At 34.7% G+C, this 18331-nt stretch overlaps 3 protein-coding genes across 6 annotated transcripts; 2 read left to right on the plus strand and 1 right to left on the minus strand.

Annotated features, from left to right (window-relative positions):
* Positions 1-943: 943 nt before the first annotated feature.
* Positions 944-5153, plus strand: LOC126716793 (protein RTF1 homolog). Of its 3 annotated transcripts, none has more exons than XM_050417780.1 (3): positions 944-1069; positions 1279-1330; positions 2896-5153. In XM_050417780.1, exon 3 carries the CDS (start codon positions 2940-2942, stop codon positions 4926-4928), a length of 1989 nt encoding a protein of 662 aa, XP_050273737.1. In that variant the 5' UTR covers positions 944-1069; positions 1279-1330; positions 2896-2939; the 3' UTR covers positions 4929-5153. The 3 variants fall into 3 exon arrangements, with proteins under 3 accessions (XP_050273737.1, XP_050273738.1, XP_050273736.1); XM_050417781.1 differs by having other exon boundaries at positions 2917-5153; XM_050417779.1 differs by having other exon boundaries at positions 965-1330.
* Positions 5154-6006: 853 nt separating this feature from the next.
* LOC126716795 (alkaline/neutral invertase A, mitochondrial) lies at positions 6007-10820 on the minus strand. Its single transcript, XM_050417782.1, has 6 exons — positions 9914-10820; positions 9190-9349; positions 8755-8966; positions 7424-7917; positions 7225-7273; positions 6007-6684 (listed from the first exon to the last, which is right to left on the minus strand). Exons 1-6 carry the CDS (start codon positions 10622-10624, stop codon positions 6358-6360), a joined length of 1953 nt encoding a protein of 650 aa, XP_050273739.1. The 5' UTR covers positions 10625-10820; the 3' UTR covers positions 6007-6357.
* Positions 10821-14242: 3422 nt separating this feature from the next.
* Positions 14243-17425, plus strand: LOC126716796 (psbP domain-containing protein 1, chloroplastic). Of its 2 annotated transcripts, XM_050417783.1 has the most exons (4): positions 14243-14470; positions 15519-15602; positions 15992-16426; positions 16906-17425. In XM_050417783.1, exons 1-4 carry the CDS (start codon positions 14339-14341, stop codon positions 17125-17127), a joined length of 873 nt encoding a protein of 290 aa, XP_050273740.1. In that variant the 5' UTR covers positions 14243-14338; the 3' UTR covers positions 17128-17425. The 2 variants fall into 2 exon arrangements, with proteins under 2 accessions (XP_050273740.1, XP_050273741.1); XM_050417784.1 differs by lacking the exon at positions 15519-15602 and having other exon boundaries at positions 14246-14470.
* The last annotated feature ends 906 nt before the right edge of the window (positions 17426-18331 follow it).

Raw genomic sequence — 18331 nt, forward strand, 5'->3', positions numbered from 1 at the left:
CTCTCCATTGCAATTTTGTAGGCACTCCTCACTGAGAATTTCTCATTTGGGGTTGCACTCCATATCAAAGCATCTCCATGTAGAGTTAAACTTAGTGTGTGTGTGTTTGCTTTGAATTTCTTTTCATGCTATATCAATATCATAAGTCTAGCCCCCAAATAAAAATTCTCAATCCGCCCCTACTCACCAACAAATTATTGAAACCATTTCTATTAAAGTAAAATTTACATACAATTTAAATATTATATATTAGATTTCCAATTAAATTCAACTGTGTGACTTGTATGACTGTATTAATTAATGCAGCTCAAAAAACTTTATCTTTCTTTAATCGCAATTAATTTAACCTTCTTCCCAAAAAAAAAAAAAAAAAAAAATTAACCTTTCGACTGCGTTGATGAATACAATCACAGGGGTAAGCCTCAACTTAGAACCTAAAATATTAAGTTTAAGTCCTTTTTTTTTTTTTTTTTTTTTTTTTAACTCTTTGATTATTATTCTTTATCATTAAATCAAGAAACTATTTAGTTTTTTGTGTAAGTGAGGTTTGAATTGCAAATCCCTTATATGAATAATAGACTTTATCCGTTAACCAATAGTTGTGTTTTTTTTTTTTTTTTTTTCTTAGTATTCCATTTTCTTTTCTTCTTATCATATATTATAAAAACTGTAATCTCTCAATAATGTTGAAAAAAGTCGTAAATGACATTTGATTTCACCAGCCTCTTTTTTTTTTTTTTTTTTTGGATATATGGATATATATAACTCTCTCACACCGTCACACGCTATATACATACATATATACATATATATATATATATATATATTTTTTTTTTTTTTTTTTTTTGAGAATGACATTGTTACTTTGTTTCACAACAATTTTTACGGTCAAAGCTAAGACCAACAAAATAGATCGTGTTCCTGATTCCCAAAAAAAAAAACAAAAAAATGATCATGTTCCCCAAAACCCCATAATCACCAACTTCTATTACTTTCTCGCCACATTCTCGTTCCTCCTTCACTGTCCTCCCAAGGGAATGGACTGACCATGTGGTGGCATGTCTGTCTGGTACTCTCTAATTATCACTTGTTCCTAAAATCAAACATTCAAACTGCATTGCTGATTTTGTGCCAAAATTTTCTCATTTCTGTTACTGACCATCAAAAATAGGAACTTTCCTTCATTTTTCTCAACAACCAAACAGTGTCCTATCCTATGTGCATGCAATTTTGTGCACCTTTTAAACCTTTCTAATGATATGATTGTTCTTTTTCCAGAATTCTTTTGAGCCATCTTTGACACTGTTTTCTTGGAATATTGAGCCATGAGGTACATTACTTTGATACCCAGATGCTATTTTTCTATATTTTTGTCTGTGTTTAATGTTTTGATGCATGAATTGATGGTTTAGGGCCTCTCTGGTTCTAGATTTTGGAATACTTATGTGTTTCACTAGTAAAGTTGGTTAATTTCTGGCTTTTTTGGTTTTATCTGGTTGTATTTTGTTGCATTTGATTGTTACATGGCACTGTTTGCATGGACTATTGAGCTAGCACAGATACTTTGATACCCATATGTTATTTTCTCTGTTTTATCAGGTTTTGATTCATAAATGGGTTATCTTGAGCCTTTTTGGGTTTATTGGGAAATAAAAAATAAAAAGGCTTGGACCTTTTTGGTTATGTGTTTCTGTTCTGCTGTTTGGTTTTACTGATGGCTTTGGTTTACTTTTTTCCTTTCTCACTTTTCACTGATTGCATGTATTTTACATTTGATTGTTACGTTCATTTAATCACCATTGATTTTTTTTTTTTTTTACTTCAATTGCCATTTCATATCTGCTCTTGCGTTCTTTTTTTTCTTTTCTTTTTTAAATATTAATGGGCAATATAAGTGCTTCTAATTGAATTGTATACTTGTTTTGCCTTTTCTCAACAAATTTGTTGCTTGAACGAAAAGAATTAGAGAAATACCTAAAATAATACTTGCTAAAGTAGTATTAACAGAGGACATGCTAGGGAAGAAAGCAATGGAGAATGTGATTTTGGAGAAGAATACATGTGGCATATCAAACATTGTCTGATATCTGGTTCTTAACACTATTTTTTTGGTGACCAACAGATGTTTTAAGAGATAAAGATCAGTTGTGGTTTAATTGAATTGGTTTTAAGAGCTTGTACATTGCTGTTGAGAACTTGCATTGGTTTATTTCGGGTGCCATGTTTTGGGATGTATCTAAACCTTTGTTTTGTCTTCTTTATTTCGTTCCGTTGGTTAAAGGAAGTTGCATTCTATTATTTTCATTTTCCCCTAGCAATGTCTTTGTATGCCTAGATGATTAAGAGCAAAAGGATCATGGAGAATGTCTACAATTTGATCTTTTAATATCATCTGTATATCTTGGTTCCTTCTAATCAGCTTATGCACATAGATTTTTTGTCTAATTGAGGATTTATGGAGTGATAGTGATATGCTATGCATTCTAGTATTTATGTATTCATTCTGGTGTTAACATAACCTGCATCTGCTTTTCCAACTGCTAGCGAACATTCCCAGCATGTATCCACAAATGTGAAGTGGAAATTGGAGCTAAAATGCTTCTGAATGTACCACTCCAATTTTCCCATCATGATACGTGGTAGGAAAATGGATGAATACCTAGTTCATGATTTTCATAAAGTTACGCAAGTCCCTACCATTAGGTGGTAAAACTACATTTGCTCATAAATCATACAGTTTTAAGCAATTTTAGTGATTCTTACCATTTACAAAATATAAATATAATGTGATACAAAATATAAATACAGTGTGATATGCCTTGCTTGTGTATATGTTCATCTTTCTTTAATTATCAACAGTTGAACTGGTTGATCAATTCTTTGCAACTTATTCAGGGGAAGTACAAATTATTGCAGCATATAGGAAGACGTAGCAGATCATGGCAGACTTGGAAAATTTGCTACTGGAGGCAGCAGGAAGAACCAGTTTAGCCAGAAGAAACCGGAAACAACTTCCACCATCTAGAAAGCATCATGAGGGTTCATATTCTGATGGTGGAAGTGACTCTAGGGATGAAGACTCAGATGATGAACGTAATTATGCACGCCGGAAGCCCTCTAGGTCTCAAGTTCCATTGAAGAAGAGGTTTGACCTTTCTGAAAGAGACAATGAACATGAAAGCCATGAAGAAAGGAATCATGATAGTGGTTTTGACCATGAGGGCAACATCAGTGATGAATCTGATGTAGGCAGTGATCTTTACAAGGATGACAATGACCGGCAAAGGCTTGCAGAAATGACTGAACTTGAAAGAGAAATGATCTTGTCAGAACGAGCATCTAAAAAAAATGATAAGGTCTTGAAGGAAAAGTTGAGATCAAAGGGAAACAGTGTGACTTCAGCCCTATCTAGAAAAGGTACTCCACCTCTTCCTTCAGCTGGCAGAGTCCGTGCATCTGCTAGGTCTGCTGAGAGGACAGCTGCCAAACATGATGCACTGAGTGAGTTGCGAGCAAAACGGTTGAAACAACAGGACTCAGAGGCTCATCATAAATCAAAGGATGCATCAAGAGGAAGTTCAGGTAGCCAGGGTATTTCACCTATCAAACAGAAAGCCTTCATTGCAGCAAATTCCAGCAGTTCCAGCGAGAGTGAGAGTGTTAGTAGATCTGACAGTGAAGATGAAGAATCTACTGGGGAAGGCTTTGTTGACAGTGATGAGGATGGGAGCATGCCTGGTTCTGAGGTTCCAACATTTGAGGATATAAAGGAAATTACCATTCGGAGGTCAAATCTTGCGAAATGGTTTATGGAACCATTCTTTGAGGAGTTAATCGTAGGTTGTTTTGTGAGGATTGGAATTGGAAGGTCGAAGGTTGAGTCTATTTACAGGCTCTGCTTGGTCCAGGGTGTTGATGCCACATGCCCTGACCAACAATACAAACTAGAGGGCAAAATCACTCATAAGTATCTGAATTGTGTTTGGGGCAGTGATAGCTCTGCTGCTAGGTGGCAGATGGCTATGGTTTCGGATTCAGCACCACGTGAGGAGGAGTTTAAACAATGGGTTAGGGAGATGGAGCGAAGTGGTTGTAGGATGCCAAGAAAACAGGCTGTGTTGGAAAAGAGGGAGAGCATTCTAAAACCCTACACATATGTTTACTCAGCTGCCACAGTGAAGCAAATGTTGCAGGAGAAGAAAAGCACCACATCACGGCCACTAAACATTGCAGTTGAGAAGGACCGCTTGAGGAGGCAGTTGGAAGTAGCGGTAAGTAAGCATGATGAGGTGGAGGTGGAGAGAATCAAGACTAAGCTGCAGGAATTGGAAGCAACCCGGCTACCCCTGGAGAAAGATGCAAAGGCTATTAGGCTATCTGAAATGAACAGAAAGAACAGGTTTGAGAATTTCAAAAATGCATCAACAATGAAATCGGTAAATGCAAGTTTAAAAGCTGGGGAGGACGGGTATGATCCCTTTTCAAGGAGATGGACAAGGTCGAGGAATTACTATGATCCAAAGCCTGGTGAAGACAATGAGGATAAAGCAGCAAACAATGGTACTGCTAGTGCTGACAAAAATGGGACAGGATCAAAGGTAACGACAGAGGCTGGCATGGAAACTACAGAAGCAGCCTTAGAAGCTGCAGCTGGTGCAGGGAAATTGGTTGACACTAGTGCTCCTGTAGATCATGGAACAGTGTCAAATATAATGCACAATTTTGAGCTGCCTATCTCATTGGCTACTCTTCAGAGTTTTGGTGGACCCCAGGGTGCTCAACGTGGATTCTTGGCTAGGAAACAAAAAATAGAGGCTACTGTTGGATACCGAGTCCCAGAGAATGATGGAAAGAGACATGCTCTGACACTAACCATTAGTGACTACAAGAGAAGGAGAGGGCTGCTTGAATGTGATGATCAAAGATGAGTTTTTACCCAGTTATGATAATTTTGGTTTGATAGGCTGTGCTTTTCTTTTAGGGAAAGCTTAATGTAGATGGTTCAATCTGTTAGCTTTTTGATGTCCTAGAACAAAAGTTAGACCACTTTTATGTTTTTAACAATGCTATGTATACTGTCTATGGTTTTGTTATGTGTAATTTTGCTCCACATGGTGTATAAAATCTTATTATCTAGTCTTGATTGGCATTAATGAAAGATTTTGTTCTGTTTTGGTGGAATGGAAGAGCAGGGCAAATGCAGCTGTTTAGGTTGAATCATGAATATGTTGGAAAAGATCTCACTTCTACTGATTTCCCTAGAAATGTCCACTAAAAGAATACTGAAATAGCATATAAGCCGGTTATCAGTTATTGGTTTTCTGAAAAAGGTCTCTGCTTCATTTGTTTCATCAATATTGGCAGGCTAGAGGGACTCAGTCACCAAATTAGATACAGGAAGGTTCTTTGGTATTTCCTTCGCCTCAACATTTTCCTTAAACTCGCCATGGCAATAAGCTTTATTGAGAAAACAGCTTCCTGTTCCCACAGCCTTTAGCTATGATAAAGAACTGAAAGACTTGAATCAAATTTCTTCAACGTTTTTATATCAGTTTTTGTCGACGTTTTTGGAGTTAGTCTTAGAGGCTAAGAGATACAAGTTCCAAATGAAACCAATGAGTGCAATGCGCCAACTACCATTAATGCAGGAATGACAAAAGTAAAAGATCAAGATATTACAACAGTTGTATATGACTGACCCTACTAATCCGATGTAGATCCAAGTCGTTCCCAAAATATTTGAAATCAAGGCTTAGTAGTTGTTGTATATGACATTGACAACAGTTAATGATCAAGAAAGTGCCGATGAAATGGACATGCTTTGCTATTGATGAATGATAAGCAATGCCATACAAACAGCATTACAAGAAGCAAAAGCCACCAAAAAAAAAAAAAAAAACATTAATCAGAGAAAATGGATGCAGTATGATTGCATATATTTTAAAAAATAGCAATATATATTCATGCATCTTTTCAGCCAAAATACAATATAAAAATTATGTAAAATGGCTATAAAAGAATCCCCTTTTTATATCTCACCCACTGCCTTGTAATGGGTAAATGAATTGGTAAACATGTTGTACTTGTTAGAATTTACATATAGATGACCAAAGCAAGGCGCCATGAAATAAGGCACCTCAACATGGTCATTTTATCCTCTAAAGCCGATCAACTATATCAATTAATCGGGTGACAAATGACATTATTATTGTACAGCAACACGTAAAACGAATGCTTTATGTTGCACTTTGAGGTTGATATTTTTTTTCTTTATCAAACACTAATAAACTCTATCCTACACTTGTGGCTGTACAGTAAAAAGGTGTTGAGTCCCGACTTCCGGAAAATGAATTCTCATTATACAAGTATCTGAGACTTTGCAGCAAAGCGAGAGCATTTCTTCCGACCACTCTTGCTAAGTGCACAAACACAGATCTCAAGAAGCTCATAATCCTCCTCCCAGAATAACATGGAAGCCATCTCTGGATTCTGCAAGAGCAATTTAGATGCAAGAAACCCAGCAACAGTCCACGTTTGGAAATGTCGGGCTTGCTTTCCAATAAACCTCCCTGTCTGGGTATCATAATATTCAGGCCAATGGTCAACTGGAAGCCTCTTCTCAGCCAAATCAACAGCTTTTTGGGCTAGTTCAAATCTGCCCATCTTCATGCATGCCAATGTGAACTGAAAATAGTAGAAGACAATATTTTAGAAACTACAGATAAATTTTGCCGATACACAAGAAAGATGAATGTTGTGTCAAAATTAGTTTGTATATCTTAAAAATTTCTCCCCCAACTTGCCCCAAATTCTGCCATTACACAGAGAACAAAGCAACTTCTTTCTTCTTTTTTATTTTATGGCCACAATTTATTCAAATTTATCCACTTTTTATGTCAATAACCAAGTACATAAATTGGCCAGCAAGGCAGCTAACAAATGAAGCAGCACATGACACTATTTGACCTACACACTTATCATGCATAAGAGGTTAGGAGCGCCACGTTGATCGGCCTGCCTAACATTATCAATGGTTCCTAGTGGATCCTGCCTATTACTTGCAGAGCTCCCAATGTAAACCAAAGGCTGAATTAGGATATGCATTTTTTTTTTTTTTTTTGATAAGTGAATTAGGACATGCATATCGACATTCAATTCCAGAAAAAATCCAAATTTGTTGAGCATTCCTCAATAATAATTTAAAGAAACCAAATCCAGGCTTACCTGCCACAGGAGTGTCGGCCAGGATCCACCATTATGATATGACCATGGGCTGCAAGAATAAAACAAACATTTTAGTTTGATGGAAATTTTTGAAAGAACACTAAACAACTAGCCATATAGCTATAATCTGCACATGCACACATGTACAATAGTCCACACACAGAAAAAGAGAGAGAGAGAGTATAAGAAGAAAAATCACGTATTCTTAGGGTCACTGCCAGTGATTATTCGCCATTCCTCAAACTCAAAGGCAGGGTAGCATATCTTAAGTGGCATATGGCCCACAAGATCATCCCATTTGGCTTCAATGAGATTTAACATAGCTGTATTTTGTCTTGGAGTGCCCAAAGATGAAACAATAGACCAAAGATTTCCAAGCGTGAAAAACCTAAAATCCATGTGAGCAGGCTGTAGATTACCCATCATATAGCCGCCTTCCTCTGGAATCCAATCCATCAGCCAAGAAGGAATTTGTTCAGGATAGATATTGAATTTGTTGGTGGCATCCATGGAATATTCCTCCGTTTTATATCGGTAAATCTCATTGATTTTTTTCATGTCCACCCAATAGTATTCTCTTATGTGGAAAGACAGTGCACTGAGCCTATTGTTGATGGCTCTCACCAGATTCTTGGATCCATCATTTACAGCAAGCATTTCACGGGAGCAGCGAAGAGCTGAGTAAAACAGGGCCTGTAAAATCAAATTTCCCAGGAATGAGATACATCAAACATGAGGTAACATAAATAAAGTTGGCAACTTGGCATAAGAAAAATGTTATATATATTTATATATATATTAGAAACAAATGCATCAGATCAGGGGGCATGGGCAGTTAAGCGGTAACCAATGACTTCCAGAAATCTTAGCTTCAAAGATCTTCAGGATATTTTTTTATACATCAAGTCATCAATAACAGCAATGTGGGGTTAAATCCTTCACCAAGCGCCTTTCTACACATTCTAGAGAGTTTCAAAACAATCCAAGTTTTCAAAAATGCTAAAGAAGATTCAAAATCCCTAGTTAATATCTCCAGGACACAAGTCATCAGACTTTTGGTCATAGGGTTGAGATTATCACATGCTACACCTAGAGGTGACCTTCAAAAAAGCAAGCTGGCTTAACTTTTCATGTTACCAATGCCAGTGTTAGAAAACACTCAATAATGAGCATTTGTGTGATAGAGCAATAAAATTAGAAAAGAACCCTTCATTTATTATCTAAAGTTCGCTGAAATACAGTGGTACATGAGTGCGTTTGGGAAGAGATGAAAGTTGAAGCTTATTAGAGTTTTTAGCTTATGTTTGCTACTATTCATAGGGCCCATTGCACTTTTTAGTACTATTCATGAGTCTCATTGTACGATTCAGCTAACTTTTAGCATTTTTTTAAAGTACTTTCGACAAAAAGTTTTCAGTTTTAGCTAAATAAGCTATTTCCAAACGGACCCTAGTGCCTAAGCCAATTAATCAAAACACACACAACAACACTATGAAGCAATTAAGAAATTATCAAATAAATTGAACTCACTTGGATCTCGAGGGGGTGACCGTGAATACCCATCCGCCGGTCTATCATGCAGGAGCCATCAGTGACCAACAGAGAAGGAAACATATCAAACCCATCGGTTAAACACAAGTTCAGTATCATTTTTAAGCCAGTCTGAACATCCACCCTTTCTTGTAATGCATAGTCACCAGTGAGTTTTCCATAAGCCCTCAATAGGATAATCCACCACAACCCTACCAAAAGAAGCAAAATACAACAACAAATACCAAGTCATTATATGCTATAAGAAAAGCATTCTTTCAGCATCAATTATTGAGTACATAAGTTAGACAATGAAATCCTACTGTGAAAAATGTAGAGGCCAATAATGGTGGATTCTACAACATTCTTAATTCAAAATAATTGCAAATTCTAGCATGCATTATCTACAACATTCCACTATAGTATTACACTAACCAGAATCCACAGGTGCAACACGACCAATAGCTGATTCACCAAAATCTGGATCTAGAACTTCTTCATACTTATTTTCCTCGAGAGGCACAGTTCTAACTTTAAAGCTTGCAGGCATCAAGCCCTGCCCTGGGCTATAGCAGTCCACTGTTTTCTCCCAACTCTACATGATAAACAAGAAAACAATCATGGATTCTAGTAATCTCAAGCATTAAACCATTAATGTATCTAAAATTTGCAGGCACTGTTCTTAGATTAAAGTTAGCCAAGACCCAGTCACCTACGCATTTGTAAAAGCAGTAACATCATACGCTACACAAGGGAAGAGCAACATATTTCCCCCTGAAAACATGACAAACTAATGAAAGGCCACACTTCTATCAGGGCAACATTGAAAACACTATAATATAACATCTTTAGCACTTGAAACCACAAATTTGCACATTTACATTAGCCACCAACAAAATTACCTTAAAAGGTTTCCCTCACAACAAAATAAATCAAAATCACCTAAATTAGTAAGTGGTTACACCAAAAGTACGTTTAAGACATTTAGATGTTAAGACTCATAAATGAAATGAGGTTTCCACCATTTATTATTCATATACCAAAAAAAAGACATACATTTAACAATAAAACAGTACTTACTATATAACAAAAAACAACACCAATCAATAAACCAATTAAGGAACAAGAATTCGAATAGTTTGTTGTTGCTATTATTTACCTGCAATTGCAAGGTATGAAGGAGAAAGTTCCTAACAATCTCTCCTTCTCCTTTAAGCAAGAATGCAAGTGCTGAGGGGACGAAATCCCTGATAAACACCTGATCATAATTCAATGGTTGCTTATCCCCGGGGTCATTCGCCGCCACCGTCCCCACAGGACTCCCGCAATAATACACAACAGCCTCTCTCAACAACCTCCATGCTTCTTTCTCCACCTCACTCTCCTCCACCACCACCTTGGGTTCAATCAAACCCTCCAAATTCCTTAAATTCACATCACCAACACCAACACCACCATCAACCTCTATCCTAGAGCCTTCTTCCGCAACCATATTCTCATCTTTGTCAATTCTCTCTACCACCAATGGCTTCACATTCATGCCACCATTGTTACCTTGCACATAGATTCTCTCAAAGCTGTTCTCATTCACGCGTGTCTCCACAGCAGTGGAAAGCACCCTAGAAACAATATAGCTACCCCTACCATTGGAAAACCCACCAATACCATTAGGCTTAGACTGGTAAAAACCTGAGCTTGGGAATCGAAAAGCCATGTGGGTATTGCGAATAAAGCGAGCAGAGACCAAAACACGAAAAGGGTGTGCTTGGGTCTGCGAGTTTGGATTGAAAAACTGTGAGTTTCGACATGAGGAGAGGATTTTGGAAGTGGATTTCATGGTTGGTTTGATGAGGAATCTGATTGTGTTCATATGGACGAAGTTTTGTGATTGAACAAGTTGAGAAAATCTATGTGGTGGAAACAAAGGTTATGCATATAGAGAATTTGGGATTTTTTTTTTCTATGAGACTTTGGTGTCAAATAGAAAAAAAAAAATGGTGGCTTTGAGAATTGAGAGAGTTGGAAATGGAAGAAAACAATGGGAATGAAAGTAAAAAAAGAGGGGAGGTGGTGGTTTTTATGTTAGGCGGCGAAGAGGAAAGTCTTGCCTTGTATAAGAAGATATTTATTTTATTGCTTTTTTTTTTTTTTTTTTTCCCTCAAATTTAAGAAGATTTTATTATTTAATATCTGGTTTCATTTTTTTGGGATTTTTTAAGTGATTATAATTTTTTTTTTTTAAAATGTACTTAATTGTTTTCATAAAATGGTTTAAATTTTTATGACCATCAAAATAAAAAAATGATAGATATTTATTTGAGAATGGTTTATTTTCGAAAGTTTATTTGCATAGTGTGAAACAAAAAGTTAAAAATTAGCTTATTTCAAGGTGGTAGTCAAAGCAAAATGCTAAGTTACCAAATGTACACTGATAATTTAGGAGAGAAAAATTAGAAGTCAGCAACTATTTGATGTATTTGACATCAATGAACCAAAAACAAACATGAGTGAACTCCAATATAACATTTATTTATTTATTTATTTATGTGAGACATGGAGTTATATGTATGTTGAATAAATTACCATACTTATAAAATGATAGAAAGTGGCTTCATTGTCACCATTAATTAGTTGAATTTAAGGAGAGGAAAAAAAAGGTATAAAGTGGCTTCATTGTCACCATTAATTAGTTGAATTTATGGAGAAGAAAAATAGATGTTTGAGGTATAGTTCATTCAATTTTTTGTGGCATCTTCCATAATAAAAAGAAAATTTCTACACACTTTTATAAAAATCATAGGTAGGAAATTGTTAGTAGTTCTAATTTAAACTTATTATTGAAATTACAATTTTGTCAACTAATAACAATTTGTAACAACTTGCCACTTGAAATTTATTGTAAAAATAATGTAGAAATAACATTTTTCTAATAATAAAAAAAGTTGAATTTAACAAAAATTAGTAGAATAAATTTGTATGATAGAATCTTTTTTTTTTTTTTTTTTTGGAGAAGATTGTTTAGTAGAATCTGATTGTGTTATATATTGATCTTGAATGGTACTCATGGAGAAAGTTATGGGGGGTGGTACTCCTTAACTAGTGAAAGTTTATATGCATGATCTGCATTCTCTATTACTTTGGTAATTTAATGAAACAATTATTAAACTAAATATTCAGCTAAAGTGCTCAAAGTATTTTTTTTTCTTTCTTTCTTTTTAGTGTGGAAGAATCAAGTGCTCAAAGCTATCTTCAAATAGTTGCTACATCTTTAATTAAGTTTTGGAGTTATGAAACAAAACATCCTTTAGCATCCAAATATTTTATACTCCCTCCATCCCATATATTATTGTCTTGTTTAAAAGATTCAAGATTTTTAGGGAATTTCACGATTTTATTTCAAATAAAAGGGTATAAATTTTCAACACTACCATTTTTCAATTTTCTTTTGATGAATGTCATTCTCGAAATAAATGTCTTTTTTACTTTAAACTAAAAAAAAATGGAGTATTCCTTTTATATAATAAGTTAGAAAAACTATTAACATTATGTCTATAAAGTATTGACGTTTCAAAAATGCTATGATTTGAGACATCCCAAAATAGAATAAATATCAATAAAATGAGAAATTTGTGTATTTTGTTTTAACCCCAAAAAATACAGAAAAGTGCCAAAATGTCTCCAACTGTTAACTTTATTTATATCCTAGAGAATTTTTTTTTTTTTTTTTTTGGGTAGAATTATCCAAGAGAAATATACTTACTATAAAGAAACTAGAGGTAGATTTTATATATGTGCAAGTTAGATTGTTTTATCTTATCCCAAAACCAACAATATTAATAGAAGTTTCCCCTTATTAAGCGGGTTGCCTATTGGCTTGAGACTTTAAATAAATCTATTTTATGATTTTGAATCTGCAAAAATAAAAAAAGAATTTTCTGTTGAGCAATGATATATTTGGAAAGTTCGGTTATTGCTGTTTATTTCGTGGATGATAATAGCGTGTGAAAAATGAAATAGTTTATATATCACAAGCATAAGTGCATGACACGTGAGAGGAGAGAGAGATAAGTGTTGGTGAGTGGTGACGTGTAAGGGAGATTGTCCAACTCAAATTTTATAACCTGTGATAGTAACGCAAAAAGAGTCACGTTGACAAGTGTATTTTAGGACTATGGTTAACAATTTATTTAAAGAAAATTTTTGACACTATTTTTATGAAAAATATAAAAAAATTTATCAAAATATTAATTTTTTTTTTCATAAAAACTTTCTTAAAATAATTGGTTAACAATTATCTTAAAGATACTTATTAACATTTCTCCGTCAAATAACTTTTGTGGAAAATTTGGGTCTTGTCTTTTCCTTCACAATTTCGTCTCTCTCTCTCTCTCTCTCTCTTAACAAAATTTTATTTGTTGACAAAGTGCGCAATTGTAAGTGCCATGTGGAAAAGTGCACAAAGAATTGACAACCAATGATATTAAGGTTCTTATTATCCACAAAAGAAATACAGGTCATATGGTGAAAATGATATCTGAATCACATCCACTTAAACAAAAATGGACATGGTGTTTGACAAGGAATAGTTGTTCATTTCAATGTGGGTTATATGATTGGCCCTTTGTTTCTCTCTTTTCTTTTTAGTGTTGGGATTGGGATGAGCCAAGGGGATTTTTGACACTGAATCTGAAATTATGGCAGCAAGAATGGCAATCAAATAGATTCTGATATAATTTGCTAAGCATGTGGTAGCTTGAGTGAATTTATAACCATGCAAAATACTAGTAAAATTGTTGGTTCTATTTATGGTGTAAGAGAGATCAAAATTACCAGGCAAAGGATAATATTAACTTTTCTTTTCTTATTTTTGGTAAGGATGATGCTTAATACTTTACTTGACGAGTGATTAAATTGAATTTTTCCAATAATTCAACTACCAATATTAGAAAAGACTTGTTATCATTTTTTTTTTAATAATGAAATGAGAGCAAAAGCTATAACAAGAATTTTCATAATTTCACTTCACTTATTAGCAAATATTTGCATGAAAATATTGATATGTAATTACATGAAGTAATCTAGAGGTTCTTTAGACTCAGTGTAATTACTAATAGACTCTTATTAACAGGTGTCAAAGTGCACTCGTTAAGGAGGAATCTAACAAGTTTCACTACATTGAAAAGTAACAAAAGTTAATACTAAACAACTATCCATTTAACAAAAAAATAGCTCAACTCTCTAAAAAAAAAAAAAATTCAATCATTGTAACAAACAATTCAATTTAACACCCATTAACCAAACCCTTGACAAAATTGCAAAATCTGCTCATCATATAGGTGGATAAAGGTGAAAAATTAGTGTCAATGCCATGGCTCTCTTCATATATACATGTGGGTCAGCCCAACCTTTTATCTCCAAAATATGGGTGGACAGTGGACACAGGCCCATGTTCACGCCCAGCTATAATTCCAACCAAAGTCTAGCACATCCTCTGTTTTAGAGTGATCTCCATCCATAGTCTCTATTCTCCACCTCACTTCATTCTTCCCTTCCTTTTTTTTTTTTCTCTCTCTCTGAGTCTGAAATGACCACCACCATTATCTTGAACTCGCTCCTTCCTCCTCCTCCTCAGACTCACTCACCCTCCGGGTTAACTCGTTACACGACGTCGTTCCCTCTCCGCTACTCAACTACCATTTCTTGCAATGTTCAAACGGTAATTCTTCCAACCTTCAAAACACCCCAACCCCACAAGAAACATAATCTTTTTTTTCTTCTTCTTAATTTTATATACAAAGTAAAAAGATAGCAAGTTTTATTTTCTTATGGGTGTTTAAGTTTTTCTGCTGTGACATTAATATTTTACTAACTTTGTAACATAGTTGTTATGGGCTATGCAATTCAATGCTTGTTAGTTAAAAGCATATATATATATATATATATATTTATATATATATATATATATATATAAATGTGTAGTTAGAACTTAGAACAATGTTGAGCTTAAATGATTGTATAGTCATACTGAGATTAGTGACTGCAAAAAAAGGCTAGAAGAGTGGAAGTCAATTCTATTTTGTCTATTGGAGAGACTATGGAGTTCTTTCAACCTATTTAATTTAAGAAAGATTTTTTTTTTTTTTTTTTTTTTTTTTTTTTTTTTTTATAATAAAAATTTTGGGGTGCTTTTAACTTCAAATGATAAGATTTAATCCATGGCATATGTGTTGTTAGGAATATGAAATAATTGTTGTAATCCCTTTAGTTAGGTAATTAGTTAGTTAGTTGAGATTAGGATTTGTTAGTTAGGATTTGAGCACGTGTAGCTCATTTAACACATAACTTAATTCATAGAGCACATGTTGAATTAACTAGTCAGTTATCTTGAGCCATGTGGGCCAATGAGATTAGAGATAGTCTCCTATAAATACATAATTCTAATTCAACATTAGATATCATTGAAGAATAAACCAATTGACTTATCAAAAAAAAAAAAAAACTAATTGATTACTTAATGCATTTCCTCTCTTTCTCTTAATATTTTTCTATGGAAGGTGACTATCTCGAATTAAGTCAATTTTCCAACAATTCTCATGCATTCTCCTACAATTCTTATCCATCTCCATTAAGAACCTCTAAGTTCCTAACATGTGTCATATTGCAATAATTCTATAAATCACCACTTGGCTGAGATACTTGTGGTTCAATGGTTTGATGGGGCTGAGAAAACTTTCATCATGACCTTAAATATGCTGCTGAATTAGAATATATCATGGTGCAGTCAAGTAGGAGACAGGAGGTTGTTTGCATTTGGCAGGTACAAAAGTGTTCATTATCAAATGGATGAGGTTAAGCATTTGTCAGTAAGGCATTGTCAATTCCCCAAAGACATGTGCCAAAATCTAACAATTTAAATTTTCTTCCAGTTCTTTTTGATAAATTAAAAGAGAAAAAGGGGTTATAGGAAAGTTTGGAAAAACAAATGAATTGGTAACGACAGGATTTGTTTCTAACTGTTAGTTCCCCTCATATTTTCTAAGAACTACTAATTGGGTTAGGCTATATTTGTTTTGAAAAATGTCTGCTTATGAGGTCTTTTCATATTGACCATCCTGTTTGGTAATAAACACCACTTGTGTTTACAATATGATGTATGTTTCATCAAGTGGTATTCTAGCTTTGGTTTTTATGTTCATAACAATGTCTTTTAATTATACTTTTTCTAATATATAATCAGACTAAAGCTTTTGCAGTTCCTAGGAGGAATGCAGTGGCCTTGATTTTGTCAAGTTATTTCTTCTCAGGAGTTGGTTTGCATGATGCTGCATTTGCTCAACCATCCATTGGACTCAGAGAATACATAGATACTTTTGATGGTTATTCATTCAGGTACCCTCAGAACTGGATTCCAGTCCGAGGTGCTGGGGCTGACATATTTTTCAGGGACCCTTATGTTCTTGATGAAAATATTTCTGTGGAGTTGTCCTCTCCCTCATCCTCCAGGTACAAGAGTGTTGAAGACTTGGGTCCACCTCAAGAAGCTGGAGAGAAAGTACTTAAGCAGTACTTGACAGAGTTCATGTCTACCAGGCTTGGCGTCAAGCGTGAATCAAATATTCTATCTACATCTTCCAGAGTTGCTGATGATGGGAGAATTTACTATCAAGTTGAGGTAAGATATTTCTAGTGTTGAAAATGTCAATTGCTTGCATTGAGCTTAGTAGTGATAGAGGTTATCCGGTCAATATTAGATCGGTCACCACAGGAGGTCAGTTAAACTGGCTTGTGTTGATTTTCACTTGTCAGGATTAGCCATGGCACATCATATTTGACAGAATCAGCCAAGCAGCTGTTTAATTCTTTTGTTACATAGAGTAATGCACTAGAAGAAGAGTGCATATTGAGTGGCACTAGATGAGGAATGTGCCACTTGTATGTACTTTTATTATTGAACAAATACATAATGTGAAATGATTTGTACCTAGGGGCCTATGTCTCAAAAATTGTCTTTCACATGAATTTTGGGTCATTTCATTCTACCAGAATAATAATGTAGGATTGCATTCCCCCACCCTTCTTTTTTTCAGCTATTGATTTAATTACAAATATTTGGATTTTAAATCATGTATATTGGCTTGCATTTGCTATTAGGTAAACATAAAGTCATATGCAAGCAACAATGAACTGGCTGTTATGCCTCAAGACCGTGTGGTTAGTTTGGAATGGGACCGGCGCTACCTTTCAGTTCTTGGAGTTGAAAACAACCGGCTGTACGAATTGAGACTGCAAACACCTGAAAATGTATTCTTGGAAGAGGAAAATGATCTTCGCCAAGTCATGGATTCCTTTAGGGTAAACAAGGTGGTTGGTTAACCGATGATACCTTTAAAAATTTTTGTTCCCCCCATGCATTGTGCTGAGTTTGTATTGAGCAGTAATGATAAAGAGGAGAATATCAAAACTCTTGGTAGGAAAAGCTTTCTTTCATATGAATTTAATTGAGTGGAAACTGAAGACAGATTAACTCAACATGACTAATTTGGGTTTCTTCAAATGTAACTGGGCTTGCGCAGGAACAAACTGTGAAAGGAGAGATTGATTCACCAGATAATGATAAATCTTGGTGCTCTGAAAGAGTAACTCAACATGACCAATTTCATTTCCCTCCAAACTCTTGGTGCTTTAACAGTGCTCCCTTTGCTAATGATAAATCTCTCTGTCTCTCCCCTCATCAATAAGACTAATATGATTGGATTCCTTAAAAATCCTATAAATTTTCCCATGGGTTTATATACTCAAATAGATGGAACCCAATACATAAAGGATTTTCAAGAAATAACATTCTCATGACTTTTTCCTCGTTGTCCTGATTTATTACTGAATCACTGACTACATGTGAGAGTAAATTTTGATAGAACGCTAAATAAAAAGAAGAAATGCTCTCTCAGTTTTTATAAAAACTCCACATTACCTGAGGGCTTTATTCTTATTTTCCCCAAGACCCCCTTCAAATCGAAGTGATGAGTAAAATGCTCCATGCAAGATATGTCAATGCTAAAATCTCAATGAATTTGACTTCGAAGTTTAAGTGAGAACCTCAAATAGGTATAGTTTATCTAAGAACCTCAAATTGGTATTTTTGTCGATTACATCACAATAGGGCAAGTCACTGCCTGATATTTGGTCAGAAAATGGAGCTAGCTTCATACACTCCAGCAACTAATAGTCATGGAGGTAAATATAAAAATCACAGTACATATGTGATGACTTCCACTATAATATGTTAACTTGTATGAATCTTGGCATCTAGAAAGATCTCATTGCCTTTTTGTAGACAACATTGAGGAAATACTCTTTTGGCACTCCACTTTTTGAACAAGTAAGAAAATAATTAAACATAAACCCTTCCAACCTTGATACCCTGTGGAAACTCAAACCAAACAAAATAATGATAATTTAAGCAAAATAGCACAATCCTCAAACACAGCCACCAAAAAGGATCAATGTTTTCCATAGTTGGTAAAGCTGCCTTTTATAACCCAATCTAAAAGAGAGATAAGCTCCACAAATCAAGCAG

This window comes from Quercus robur, chromosome 3, assembly GCF_932294415.1.
Source record: "Quercus robur chromosome 3, dhQueRobu3.1, whole genome shotgun sequence".
In the NCBI taxonomy this organism is placed as follows: Eukaryota; Viridiplantae; Streptophyta; class Magnoliopsida; order Fagales; family Fagaceae; genus Quercus; species Quercus robur.

Excerpts from the sequence above, each read along its gene's own strand:
- LOC126716795 (XM_050417782.1), bottom strand. The coding sequence starts at position 10,624 with ATGAACACAATCAGATTCCTCATCAAACCAACCATGAAATCCACTTCC. Across the intron at positions 7,918-8,754 it reads GTCACCCCCTCGAGATCCAA|GCCCTGTTTTACTCAGCTCT; the intron begins GTGAGTTCAATT and ends TTGATTTTACAG. Across the intron at positions 6,685-7,224 it reads GGCCGACACTCCTGTGGCAG|TTCACATTGGCATGCATGAA; the intron begins GTAAGCCTGGAT and ends TACTATTTTCAG.
- LOC126716796 (XM_050417783.1), top strand. The coding sequence starts at position 14,339 with ATGACCACCACCATTATCTTGAACTCGCTCCTTCCTCCTCCTCCTCAG. Across the intron at positions 14,471-15,518 it reads TTTCTTGCAATGTTCAAACG|AATATATCATGGTGCAGTCA; the intron begins GTAATTCTTCCA and ends CTGCTGAATTAG. Across the intron at positions 15,603-15,991 it reads TTCATTATCAAATGGATGAG|ACTAAAGCTTTTGCAGTTCC; the intron begins GTTAAGCATTTG and ends ATATATAATCAG.
- LOC126716793 (XM_050417780.1), top strand. The coding sequence starts at position 2,940 with ATGGCAGACTTGGAAAATTTGCTACTGGAGGCAGCAGGAAGAACCAGT.